Consider the following 12,906-nt stretch of genomic DNA (forward strand, 5'->3'; position numbering starts at 1 on the left):
TCCAACCCAGTTTCTCCCCACTTCCCTTCTCACTCCCTAGTTTAATCCTAAAGGTGAGGTGCTTCTGAGAACTGAGCTGAAAGACTCTCAGGGTCAGGAAGAAGGGGACACCGGCACATCATGGTTAGGAGTTGTTAAAGGGCGAAGATTTCATTTTATTCCACTGCCTTCGGAGCCTGCTAGTGGAGGCCCAGTTGGTACAGTAATACTTATTCACCCAGCTGGTCATCAGGGAGACTGAGGACATCCTAGACGAAGCAAGAATGGGCAGAGGCTGAAGGTAGAGGTTTTCTTTTTATATATACAAGACACATTAATCCATTAAATTTGAGGACACAGTACAAAAAAAAAACCACTTCAACTAATTCATCTGACAATTCTGTTCATATTCATGACTTTTTTGTTTTGTTTTCCTAATAATAAAAAGGGAGACTTAGGGCTGTTGGGCCAATGATATCTATTTGGAGTCCTCTTCCCCAGCCACTTCCCACCACCAGGGTGAGCAGGAAGAGGAAGAAGACCAGAACCCACAGCAGAGAGTTTCATAATCTTGAATGCAGGGGTAGTGTGGGGAGAGAAGAAAAAAGAAAGGAAAAAAATACAAATCCTATATTACATACAAGAGGATAGGTAGGAGAGGAAAGAAAAGGGCCTTCAGAAGTGAAGCTGAGGCCTGGGGCAGGCTGCAAGGGGGGGGGGCAGCAGGACCCTCCGCTCCACGTGCTTTTGTGTTGTAGCTGTTTCCTTAGGTGCCAGGCTGAGAGGCCCTCTCGGCATGGGGGGGCCAAGGAGGTGAAGAGGGCCAGGGCCTCAATTGGCCCCCCAGCTGTAGCTGTTGTAGGCAGACTTGCTGCTCTGGGGCTTCTGCGGGATGGAGCTGGTCTGGCTACGTTGCCCGCTGCCCGTCTGCAGGGGAAGGGATGTTGGGGAGGGAAGGGGGAGGGGAGGGAAGGGGAGGACAAGGAGGAGAAAGGAGGCCAGTTAGCAGGGACCTTTGGGTGGGAAGGCCTGGGAACTGTCATGTTCCTCCATTTCTCCTCCTGCCAAAAGACCATTCAAAGGCTACACTTTCCCTTAAGCCCTTAATCCAAAATTGTCTGCATAATTGATGGAACCCTTGGAAGTTCTAGTCCCTCTCCAGTCAGCAAAAGCACAATTCTGATTTCAAGACAAGAAGAAAATGCAGAGGGCATCAGAGCTTTATCTAAGGGACTAAGGTTTTGCTCTTCTTCATCTTACCCCTCCACCTTACCAAAAAGGCCACTCATCTGGAAAGAAATTCTCAGATGAGTGGTCAAAAGAATTGGTTTCATTTGATTTTGATCCCATGTGACTCCTTATTTGCAAGGCTGCTTTAGAAACAAACAAGGAAACACCATTTTCTGCTGTGGAGAATTGACAGGGCATTAACAGAATGGACTCCACACACCCCTTTCACACCCCCCAATGTCCCTGGCATATTGCTGGACCCCTATATACTGAGCAGAGTAGAGAGGGGAGGCTTGTCTAAGGCCTCCATGATTCAGATGCTTTTCCAAGAACCCTAACCACTCTAGTAGCCAAGTGCCTTCTACAGTTGGGAAGAGAGAAAAAGGAGAGGAGGAGAAGGGAAGGGGAGGCCGGAGAGCCCAGCAAGGTGTGTGAGTGTGTCTATGTGTGTCTGTGTATCCCGATTTGTGGCCGCGCAAATCTCTCTTCTCCTTGATTTCCCGGGGGCTGTGACAGTGGGGTTTGGGACTGGCAGGGGGTAGGTACAATTATATCATTCAGAGAGTTTCATTACCTGCTCCTCCTGCTGGCGCTGGCAACAGAGAATCATCTGCAAATATGGTAGCTGAGGCAGAACCAGGATATATGGAAAATAAAGGGACAAACTTTGACAATAGAAATCCATGGTTAGAAGGGAAAACTAAGTGGCAGGATTGGGGAGGGGGAGGGCATGATCCAGGGCTATTGGGAAAATATAGGGGACAATATGTGCCATAGCGGGGGAGGGAACTCGAACCACCTCCAAGTACCTATTGGGCTGAGCAGAGAGCTCCCCAACCTGGCCCCCTCTCTGTCAACTCCCTTGCCGGCCGCTTGTGTCATGTACGCTTGTGTCTGTGTGTGTTGTGTGCCCATGGCCGGCGCTGGGGATAGATGGGGAAAGGGAGGGGAAGAGGGAAGGGGGAGGCAGCTTTAAGGAGTGGTAGGGAAAAGGATCAGTGGGGGAAGAAAGACGAGAGGGGAATGGTGTGTTACCTGGCCATCCTGCTGCAGGTGGTGGTGGAGGATCTGGGAGTGTGGCTGCTGATGGGGGGTCAAGATGTGCATAAAGGGGGCTGGCGGATAGGCAGCGGCTGTGGCCGGATTGATAGGCCCTCCACTCCCCAGGGCTGAAGGCAAGTTGAAGGAGGCAGCAGGAGTCCCAGAATGAAAACCTTGTTTCTCAAAGGACTGCTGTTCAGGGATGGGGGAAAGCATAATGGCATCAGCAAGGCCACTCCTGACTACTCCCCAATTCCCTATCTTGTAACTTCATCCTTCATTCTTGGTAATTTCTTAAACTACAGTGAAAACTCAAGAAAGCAAGATCCATAACTTCTATTGTCCTTTATTCTTGCATGTCTTGTACAGTTTAACTATATGGTAAAAGTGTCAATGACACTCAATGAATTTAGGACTGTTGTGCCTAAAGATAGGTAGCAATCAGAACTATTTTTTGAGTTCTTCGAAGAAATGGTGGAGTCGTTTGAAAATTCTTGGATACTGAAGGCCTTGGAAATGAATATCTCCCTGAAATCCTTGGTTAATTATAGTAAACTTTTGATCAGCTGCCATGGGGGGGGGGGGGGAACAATGAGAAACCAAATCCATGGAGGATCTAAAAGCCTTGCTTCAGCTACTCAGTTCCTACTTCTTCCTTTCCTACCATCACAGTTCACGAATGATGGGTCAAAAATCAAGGTAGGTGAAGTTCAAGATAATCCCGGTCAGCTTTAGAATTTTTGAGAACTGCCCTTTCCTTATCTTTAAATGTCATTTCTATTCTGCTTCTATCCTTCTGTACCTTCTGAAGAAACAGGAACAGAATGATAAACCTTTAGAGAGGAAATGGAGAGGGTTTTTTTTGAAGATTAAATGTCCTGATCTAAGAATTTGAGTCTCTTGACACCTTACTCTGCACTGTTTCCACCACACACCATCTTCACCAGTAGCCTCTTTCTCTACCTCTGTGAATGAGCTAAGGACCTACCTGAGTTTTGGAGTACACAGAACCCGAAATATCTGGCACGCCTGTATTACTGGAGGTGACTGATACACCTGAGAAAGGAAGAAATAGGAGGATTAACATAGCTGACTGTCCTCTTCCCCTGGTCAGTGGAGATGGGAGGCAGATTGGTAGGGGAGACAAAGGTATTGGTATCTGAGGTTCTTGCAACTAGATCACTGCATGGGAAGCTTCAGTCCAGTCCTAAGTAACAAGAGCCCATGATCCAAAGGCTCCCTAAGAATCTTGGCTTGTTCCCGAGTATGGGATAAAACATGATAGTCCAGCTTCCAGTGAAACCCACATCCAAACCAGAATTAACACCAACAATCTCTAGGATCCTCTATCAACAGGAATCCAATGGTTTTTAAAGTTAATTTAAAATCATTTCACCCCTCTACCTTCCCATCCCAATTATGTCTACCCTCAATAAGGTACCACACCTCTATCCAAGTAACAAGGGAATTCCTGGGATTCAGAGCCATATGTCATGGTGAATGCCAAAAACAGAAGAGGTCAACTAAAGTCTATAACTAGTCTCCCTTACCTGACCTCCATGCTCACTCAGAAGTGGTCACAGTTTCAATTTACTCACACCAATTTTCTCAGAAGCCTTGCATCTGCTAGACATATAAATGGGCTGGCACAGAGATCACCATGAAGGCAATGGGCAAAAAAGCCACTGTCCATGTGGAATAGAGAATTCAAATGTCATTTACAGATTCTCATCATCTTAGTTGCCAGTCAGATATCATCTCACATCTTCCTGGCAAGAAGTCCCTACTTCTAGTTTCAGGGTAACCAGAGAGGGATCCAAACTGTTTTCTACAGTAATCAAACCACAAATGAAGATCCCTCCACGTTATCTTTATGCATAGTTCATATCCTATCCTTTAACATTGGAGGTGCTCATTCCAGACTTAGAATCCAAGTCCTCCTTTACATTCAAGCCCACCTATCAGTTTCCAGTCATCTCAAAATGGAGGCTTTATATCCAACTGAGACCTTTTCAATAGAAAGGGGACATCTTAGCCAAAAAAATTCCTCCCCCATACAAGTCTTGACCAAACCAGGTGCAGGAAGCTCCCAACTAACAACAAATATTTCCCTATTCCCAGGGCAGCCTCCACTCTATTGCTTAAGGTACCACAGATAAGTAAGAGGGAAAAGGACAAGGAACATTGTAAATAATTTGTTTCCTTTGAATGCTAGGTGTTTCTCTTGGTTAAATTTGTAATGGAAAATTTCTGATTCCTAAGTATTCTAGGGTAGAGGCCCAGTTACAAGGATTCAAGCCGAAGAGGAAGGTATGTAGGTGGGGTAGGATTCATGCTAGATGGGATAAGAGTAATTTTAGAATACAAATCCAAAGGCAACACGGCTTTGTCTTTACTGCTAGAGATAACTAGCTGATATAGCTGGGGCCCCTTGGGAAATCACTGACATAACAGAATAAACGACTAGGCTTTCCACTTGTGGGTGTGGAGAAATGTAGGTCCTTGTCTAGCTCTGATCAGGGGCCACTGGGAATAGGTTCCCAATTCCCATGATAAATGTCTGTGGGAAGAGGGCAAGGCAGGAGAAAGAGGAAAACCTTCAGTCTCACAGTTACTAAGTATGGGAAAAAAATTAAGGTTAACAACTAGAGGGTTCTTAATCCAAGCCAAGGAAGTATGCAAGATCCTCTCAAAATTCGATGTCTTTGTCCCCAAAGGAACAGTTATAATTACATCAATATAGTATGAAAGGCTGTAAAATAGTAAGAACACATCTCCCTGGTATGGTGAATCTCAAGCATCTATGATTGGGAAAGCTGATGAGAATTCCAAGGAGAGGTGAACAGCTAGGTTTCTTAGCTAGTCAAAAACAGAAAATTGGGGAGACTATTCAATGAATTTAACACCCTTTCTCCCAGAGAAGGATCTAGCTCCAAACCAAAGTGACTCCATAAAAAATGCAGCTAATCAGGTGCAAGCTAGATTGGGAAGGGAGTCCAGGAGCATATGCAACATTACCCATAAACCCTTGGTTATATCCAGAAATCCAAATGAACCTCTAAAGAGTCACATGTCCTTAAAGAAAAGGAGGGAGAGTACTCTACCTCTGATTAGAGAGGATTTGTAAAGGGACCAAAATATAGATTAGTCATATGAGTTAGCCCCTTGGTCTTAAGAGCTGTTAAGCCACTGAAAACTTTTCCCAAGATCTGGATCCACAATGCCCATTCTTCTACCTCTCTTAGCATGGTAGCAATGCTACCCAAAATGCCTTGTCTTAGAGTAGAAACAAAGAGAGGGATGAATGGAAAGGTGAATAGAGATTAAACTTGGGAAATCAGGGGTTCCTTACAAATTTAGCTTTCCTCCATAACTAATAGACTGGGAACTTGAGACTGCTACCCTCTTCCTGAGAAGGCCACAATGTACCAAAAAGTTAACCAGTGGCTTCTCTGGCTGTGCTGGGGTTTGATAAGATCATCCTTCCACCCTTCCACCCCATATCCACAGCACAATATTAGCTCCTGTTGTCCAGAGAGACATGCACGGAAAGAACGCCAGAGTTAGCTAAAGAAATACCACAGTTTATTGAAGACTACAAATATTTGTTACAAGTTGAAACTACATGCCTTCCAGAAATCAAAAGCGACAGCGGGTGTGTGCATTGCGGCTTCGGAGGCACTGCACCGCTTGTACTCGAAATGGTTAAGACAGGGTCAGACACACCGGGGAAGGGGAAGGGAGAGGGGCAGGTTCAAAAGCCCAGAAGGTATCCACCAACTCATTCCCCCAAGCCACGAAGGCCTTGGCCTCAGCTCAGCAGGCTCTCCTCAGTGGTCTGGTTTCTGAAACAAGACTTCAGTGCAAATTCACACACACACACAAAACACAGCCCCCAGCCATGGGCCAAATTAGCTCTCAGCCGTCCAGAAATGCTTGTAAGGGGGTGGATATTTTCTTCCTAAAAGGAATCAGATACATAAAAATAAATGAATTGAAGAGGTTGATGAGGGAGGAGGAATGACCAGAATCCCCTATGGGCTTGGGGGAATGGGGCTTCTGAAATGAATCTCATCAGGTCTCCAAAATCTTGGGTAAGGGAAGAGGGGGAGGAGGTTAGAGGTAGCAATGCTGCCCCCACTCATTTCCTTTTTCTGTGCTCAGACAAGACCAAAAAACCCCAACTATCTTGTTCTCTCATATTGCTTATTGTGGCCCAGTCAGTAGCTAAAGCTAAAGTTTTGGTGATAAGGATGAGGTCACTCCAAGGAGGGGGTTTTTAATCCTCCTCACCTCTGTCACACCTCTGAGATACTTGGAATGGAGACTCTCTGTTCAATGAAAAGGGATGAATGGGCATAGAACCTGGATTAACGAGGGGCACGACGGGGCTTCCCAGAAACATTCAGCCCAAATCCACAACACTAATCCAAGTCACACATAACAACTTCATGCCTCCACCCCACTAACAGCTCTTGAGATACCCATGTGCCCATCCCTTTTCTTAAAAATTCTGGAATAGTTTACCCACCTGGTACTCATAGAGAAGGAGAGAGCACAAAAGCAGCTGCCTCCAGATTATTCTGGAGCTGAGATTGAGCTGAAGGCTCTAAGGGATTCATAAGGAGGCAAACCCCACCTCCCACCAATGCAACATTCTCCTTCCTAATATACAACTGAACCTGCAAAATCACTGAAAAGGAAGACTAAGGCTGAATAGTTCTCTCCCTTGAATCAGAATCTGAGGGAGTTAGAAAATCAGTCAGGTGCTAGGCAGAATGTCTTTCACCTCAATATCTACTTCAGAGACCATCACCACCCTATAATCTACTTTTTTTTATGGTTGAGCTCAAAAATATGAATTGTTAAAGAGCTGTCTTTCCAGCACAGAGACATGCATCCAGGCTTGTGCAAAGAGACCGATCATACAACTGAAAGAACCACTGAAGATACAATTCTCGTAACCCACTCTCCCTCTGGTTCTCAATATCTTACTATCTCGCCCTCCATCCCTAAACTTTGCTTGATGTTCCTTTATCTGAGGAATGTAAACCACAGGAAAAACCCAGGCACAAAAGGAGAATAGCACCAAGCCAGCCACAGATTCCTGAGGATATACTCAATCCTAGGTACAATGAGCCTATCTCTTTTGAGTCTACTGGTGCCACACAAATTGCCACTTGCCTCCACTGCTATCATCTCAAACAAATCTCAGGTCTTTCTGCCCAGCAGCACTATCCCATTGTCACCCCCCACACTACTGTCAGCCAGGCTATCAGGCAGCCAACACATGCCCTGAGCATCACTCAGCTTTGGGCAATTGGGCACTAGAGAACAATGCCATGCTTTCGTGCTGCTGCTTAATGGAGGCTAAATAAAGGTCACTAATGTTGCACTTCTCCTTCATAAGATTTTCCAACCCTAATTGTGACCCCTCCAAGTTTGCCCTCACAGCCAATTTCCCCTGAACATCAATCAAGACATCTGGGCTCAAGCTAGGCTTACCAGTGTTGTATCCGTGAGATCCATACCCACTTGGCTGTTGGAAAGGGGTAGCTGATGCATTCACACTGACATTCACACCATGCTGCTTGGAAGAGGTAGGAGCGACCTGGAAAGGAAAGGGGAGGGGGAGGGGAGGGTAGTTTCAGTGATCTGTGACAACGGCTCTGACCCTGTCCCATGAGACTAACTCATAGCAATATATCAGTTCAATAGGGGAACTGAACTTAGTTAAGAAATATGGGATGCTCACTTTACTACATGGATGAAAGTCTTAAGAACCTACCAACGCTGTCAAAAATAGTCAAGTGAAGGTAAATGGGGAGAGGGAAGATCAGGCTAGTAACAGGTCTGTGGAAAATAATTTCTAGATGAGAATACATTCCTCATTTATTTTAGAGATAAACAGTCATTATCTTGTCCCCCCACTCTCACCCCTCAATACACCCCCATCCTTTGGGGTCAAGAATGCCTTCCCCCACTAAGAAAGCCAGAGTCAGGGTGAGTGAATGCAGAGCCAGAAATCTGCCTGCAGGAAATGATCAAGGACAGGTACTCACAGGGAATACAGCAGGCCCATACTGGAAGGTGCTGGGGAGGCCCGGGACCCCTGTGTAGTATGGCAGGCTGGTGTAACTGTAGCCAGGAGGCAGCGCCGGGTTCAGGAATGTCTGCTGTGTGGTGTGATGAGTCTGCGTCTGATTTTGTTGGGGCTGTGCCAGGGTTGTGGCTGGGGCTGGGGATGAGGCATCTCCACGGCCGAACTTGGAGAGGTCACCTATGCCAAGAAAGTGAGTTCCTTTTACTTCTTATGTCAATATAGAATCATGTTTCTGGGGGAATGCCTTTTATAAGCTGTAAAAACTCAATAGATTGAGTAGCTTATGCAGTGTCGTATTTTTAGTTGGTGATGGAGCTATGATGAAAAACCAGGTCCCTTGACCAGATTCATGCATGCTAAAAAAACTGCTACTTTCTGAATTCCAGTGAGTTAGACAGATGTCTTTACCTCCATCTGTAATAATTATGTGCCATACTATTTCTAGCAAATTCTGTACCTCTCTTGACACACCAAACTCTTCACCAGGCACTCACAAAAACACAATCATATTAAGAAAAATTTCCTAAATGTTTAGTCTATGGAGGATCCTGCAGCATGTACTGACAGTGACTGTGCCATGCCAGTAAGGGACTCTCAGGATACCACCCATCTCACTGAAGCTCAACTCCCCTTTCACCTCTAGTGCATATACACAGGTGAAAGAGCTGAGAGAGATGAAGCCAATGAAGGGAAAGAAGGACAGAATCGTGAAAGCTAGTTTCACATAGTCTTTCACAACTCAACAGTACTTTACATATGTACTCTTTGGAGTCTCAGCCCTGTCAGTAGTGGGGAAAGACTTCTGGATAAAGACAAGCAAAGCTCAAAGAAACTAAGCAAATTTTTCTAGATCAAATAGCTAATGATCATTCAGACTACTAGGCTAGCATAACAAGATAATGACAGATCAGAAAAATACAGAACAGGGAAACAATGTCTTAACAGGCAACAAGATTGCCATCAAAAGGACAAGAAAAGGAGGGAAAGATGAACTCAAGAAACTTAAGATTAATAGTGAGATCACAAGGTATGTACAGGCTGGGGCACTTTCTCAGAAAAGCTAGTGAAGAGTACAACCATGGACACAACAGGAAAAGTTGGGAAAAAGTCACAACAAGCCTCTTCAATTAGGAGCCAAATGTTAGTATCGTATATTTATTCCAACCCCTTTTTGCTCCTGATATAACAATTCAAAGACAAGTCCCATAGGCACCAACATCATGTCCAGCCCCATCCCAGTCCTACCAGAGTAAGGGTTGCTGGCCAGGCTACCATCCCTCCCGGTCAACGGAGTGGTAGGTGTAGGGAACGGGATGCTGTAGTAATCCTAGAAAATATAACAAGGGGGTTGAAACTTCATGCCTTAGGACTCATTCCAGTGACCCTCCACAGGACAGAAACAACTTGTCAGAGTAATTCAATATAGCCAGCCACTGAGAGTGCTCGCCATAGCTCAAAGAAGCTCTGTGAAGTTTCTCTAGCACACACTGTCCCCCCTGCTTGACTACAGGCAAAGTCAGGCAAGGTCTACGGGTATGCCCATCTAAGTTGCCAAGGATCCTTTGTCCTATCTTCCAGCCCAGCTCCTCAAGAGTCATGGCCAAGATTATTCTCATGAATTTCTGGATTTGCCAAGAAGAAAGTAAGATATATCAAGTCCCAGGACACAGAAATGCCAGTAAGAGTCCCAACGTGTCATATAATTTTGATTCTTATTTGATTCCAGTCTTTCTGAGCACTTTTAGCCATGGCTGTACCTCACATACTCACCAAGGGGAATCTTGTCTGAAGCATCTGCAAGTCGTCATAACCATACACTTGTGGCTGAAAGATACAGATTTATCTATGATGAGGAAAAGTTAGTCACCAGGTCCTTCCCACAGTATGCTCAAATGGTAAAGACAGGCCAAGAAAAAAAAAAGATTCAAGACAAGTCAACAATAAACTTTTTTTTTTTTTTTTGGTTTTTGCAAGGTAATGGGGTTAAGGGATTTGCCCCAAAGCTAAGTAAGTATTAAGTGTCTGAGGCCGGATTTCAACTCAGGTCCTCCTGTCTCCAGGGCTGCTTCTCTATCCACTGCACCACCTAGTTGTCTTCTTAAAAGAAATTCAATTCTATTCCCTAAAACAAGAATAACTTTAGGAGGCCAGAAAAGAACATAAATCATTTCATCAATTTTAAAAGTGGAAAAAAAAAACCCAAAAGTCCAAGATGGTAATTTATGAAAGATTACAACATTGTTAGTGGAAGATGTGCAAAGAAATTCATCAGTTTTTAATCCACCTTTTTCAAAATCCAGTTTAAAAATCTCTCTCCCAAAAAGCCTTGACAAATAACTATATACTGTCACTCAGTGACATCTGAGTTGGAACTAGGTTTTTTTACACTAATTGGAGGTTTAAAAGCAGATTAACATTCCCAAACTCATGAAGTTGGATAGGTGAAGAAATCTTCTGCTAAATTTGAAGTAAATAACCCTACAAAGAATGCTGAAAAATTCAATCCCAAAATTTTCTCCAGAGAAAATGAGAAGATCCCAAACTCATATTCAAACCACTAAAGAACCACTTCAGCCATGGATAATTGGATAACTATTTTTTTACTGTAAAAACAAGAAGGAAAAAAAAATTATCCCCTTTATTTATTTATGATTCCAACAAGTTTATTCTGGAATATTCTTATTCTATCTAGAACCCACTCTAGGTGGAATTCTGAAACAAAAGGAAAGAGAAACAATCTTAGTGTTCAGAGAGGTATCTTTCAAATCCCACTTACCGGGTAGGCATGTAACAGCCCTGGAGCCATGATATATGGATTAGGCAACAACGGTGGGACCCCAGGAGGAAGATTTGGGGGAGCTTTTCCTAAAAAAGAAAGAACACTTCTAATATGATAAATAACCATTCCTCCTCCTCTTTACCCGAAAAAGATACCACCCACCTCCCAAAGAAGGCTACCTGAAGTTGTGGCGACTGAGCTTCTGGTTGAGGCGGTGACGGTGGAGTTACTGCCCAGGCTAAGGCCTAGGCTACTGCCACTGTTTAGGCTGGATGAGACACTGACCACAGGAGGAGGCGCCGAGACTGTGCTGGATGCAGTAGAGAAAGTGCTGGAGGAAGAATGGAGACTCGCCTCACTTTCAACGCTTGTGTGCTACAAAAAAAAAGAAAGAAAGAAAGAAAAAAAAAAAGAAACCAAGAGATGGGAAAGCAGAAGGGAAGAGAACTGGCACATTAGGTAAAAGTTCAAAGCCTTCCTACTAAGCCAAAGAATGAACTCATATAGTCAGATGAGCTGGGAGATTACAAGAGTGCCAGTGAGGAGAACACAGTCTTCCAGTTAGCAGAGGTCTGAGGATAAGTTTCTCAAACACAGAACCATTCTAGTCAAGACCTGTTGTTCCAAAAAACAGGGGAGGAAACTAACACAACCAATATAGAAACTTCATCCAAGGTATCTGAGGAACTATACTAATTTATGTGGAAATAAGTAAAGTTGAGACCTGAAAACACCATTCCTGATGATGGAGGATGTTATGATGAGATACAGTCATAGCATCATGACTTCCTTTTTGTTCCTTCCTACTTTCTCCAATGGAGACCATGGGGGAAAGGTAAAAAGAACTTAATAGTAATTCCTATGTATAAATTCCTTTAAGTTTCTAAATATCAATTATTATGTTAAAGTGATAAAGAGAAATAAAAGAACTTAGTTTAAGGCCACACACAATAAGACATTCTTTTTACTTCTGATCTACTAGCCTCCAAATTGTTCATGCTTTTATCAAATCACAATCTAAACCAGGTATATGCAAAGTTGCAAAGTAATCAACCTTCACCAAAGTCCAGGAAATGAGAGTGTGATACCCACAAAATACCTCTCATATTCAAGACAATACTGAGATAATCCAGGAGTTATTCCATGAACTGGGCAAAAGTTGTCATTAGGTCAGAAATGCAGAACCCATTCCAATACAAGGAAAACTGTGAACTCCATAAAAAATTGGCAGGCTATAATAGAAAGAGCACAGATTTCAAATCAGAAAATCCGAATCCAAATTAAAGTATCCAAAGGGCTGTGTCATGTGGAGGGGAATCAGATTTATTTGTTTTAGTTTCAGATGACAAAACCAGGCAGAAATGACAAACACCTAATTTAGAAATGATTCAGGAAATCTTCCTAACAAATAGAGCTACCTGTCAGTGGAAAAGGCTACTCAAGTTATGCTAGGACATGTTATCCTTTAATGTCTTCCAGCTGAAGTCAAACAACCCCTAGTCAGCAGTGTTCTAGTGGGAATTACTTTAGAATAGGGTTTCAACAAGATGCCTGCTAAGGTCTCCTCTAATTTTAAAATTCATATTCTTTCAAATCCTAAATCTCCAATCAGCATTACCTTGAGCAATTTCCTTAATCACTAGAGCTAAGTTTCTCATATCTATAAAATAAGGAGGTTGATATCAAAAGGAGAAAATATCAGAAATCCCTTTCAATTCTAAATACTATGAACCTATGATCTCAAGGTATAAAAAAAAGAGAAATACCTTCATAA

The 12,906-nt window shown here is 43.5% G+C and overlaps 1 protein-coding gene and 1 non-coding gene across 20 annotated transcripts in view; both read right to left on the minus strand.

Annotated features, from left to right (window-relative positions):
• Window positions 1-124: 124 nt before the first annotated feature.
• UBAP2L (ubiquitin associated protein 2 like) overlaps window positions 125-12,906 on the minus strand; it is a 45,343-nt gene continuing 32,561 nt past the window's right edge. For 5 of the 19 annotated variants that reach the window (XM_074223399.1, XM_074223391.1, XM_074223393.1 and 2 more), the window contains 10 exons: window positions 11,312-11,507; window positions 11,130-11,218; window positions 10,124-10,177; window positions 9,599-9,680; window positions 8,313-8,530; window positions 7,756-7,861; window positions 3,239-3,306; window positions 2,245-2,442; window positions 1,784-1,834; window positions 125-906 (listed from right to left, as the gene is read on the minus strand). In XM_074223399.1, the coding sequence (XP_074079500.1) occupies window positions 811-906; window positions 1,784-1,834; window positions 2,245-2,442; window positions 3,239-3,306; window positions 7,756-7,861; window positions 8,313-8,530; window positions 9,599-9,680; window positions 10,124-10,177; window positions 11,130-11,218; window positions 11,312-11,507 (1,158 nt within the window). In that variant the 3' untranslated portion in view covers window positions 125-810. The other 14 variants (XM_074223400.1, XM_074223395.1, XM_074223404.1 and 11 more) reach the window with 9 other exon arrangements.
• On the minus strand, window positions 9,756-9,894 carry LOC141515764 (small nucleolar RNA SNORA58). Its single transcript, XR_012476509.1, has one exon. It is a non-coding gene; the product is annotated as a small nucleolar RNA SNORA58 (small nucleolar RNA).

Source organism: Macrotis lagotis, chromosome 2 (genome assembly GCF_037893015.1).
Source record: "Macrotis lagotis isolate mMagLag1 chromosome 2, bilby.v1.9.chrom.fasta, whole genome shotgun sequence".
NCBI classification, from domain to species: domain Eukaryota; kingdom Metazoa; phylum Chordata; class Mammalia; order Peramelemorphia; family Peramelidae; genus Macrotis; species Macrotis lagotis.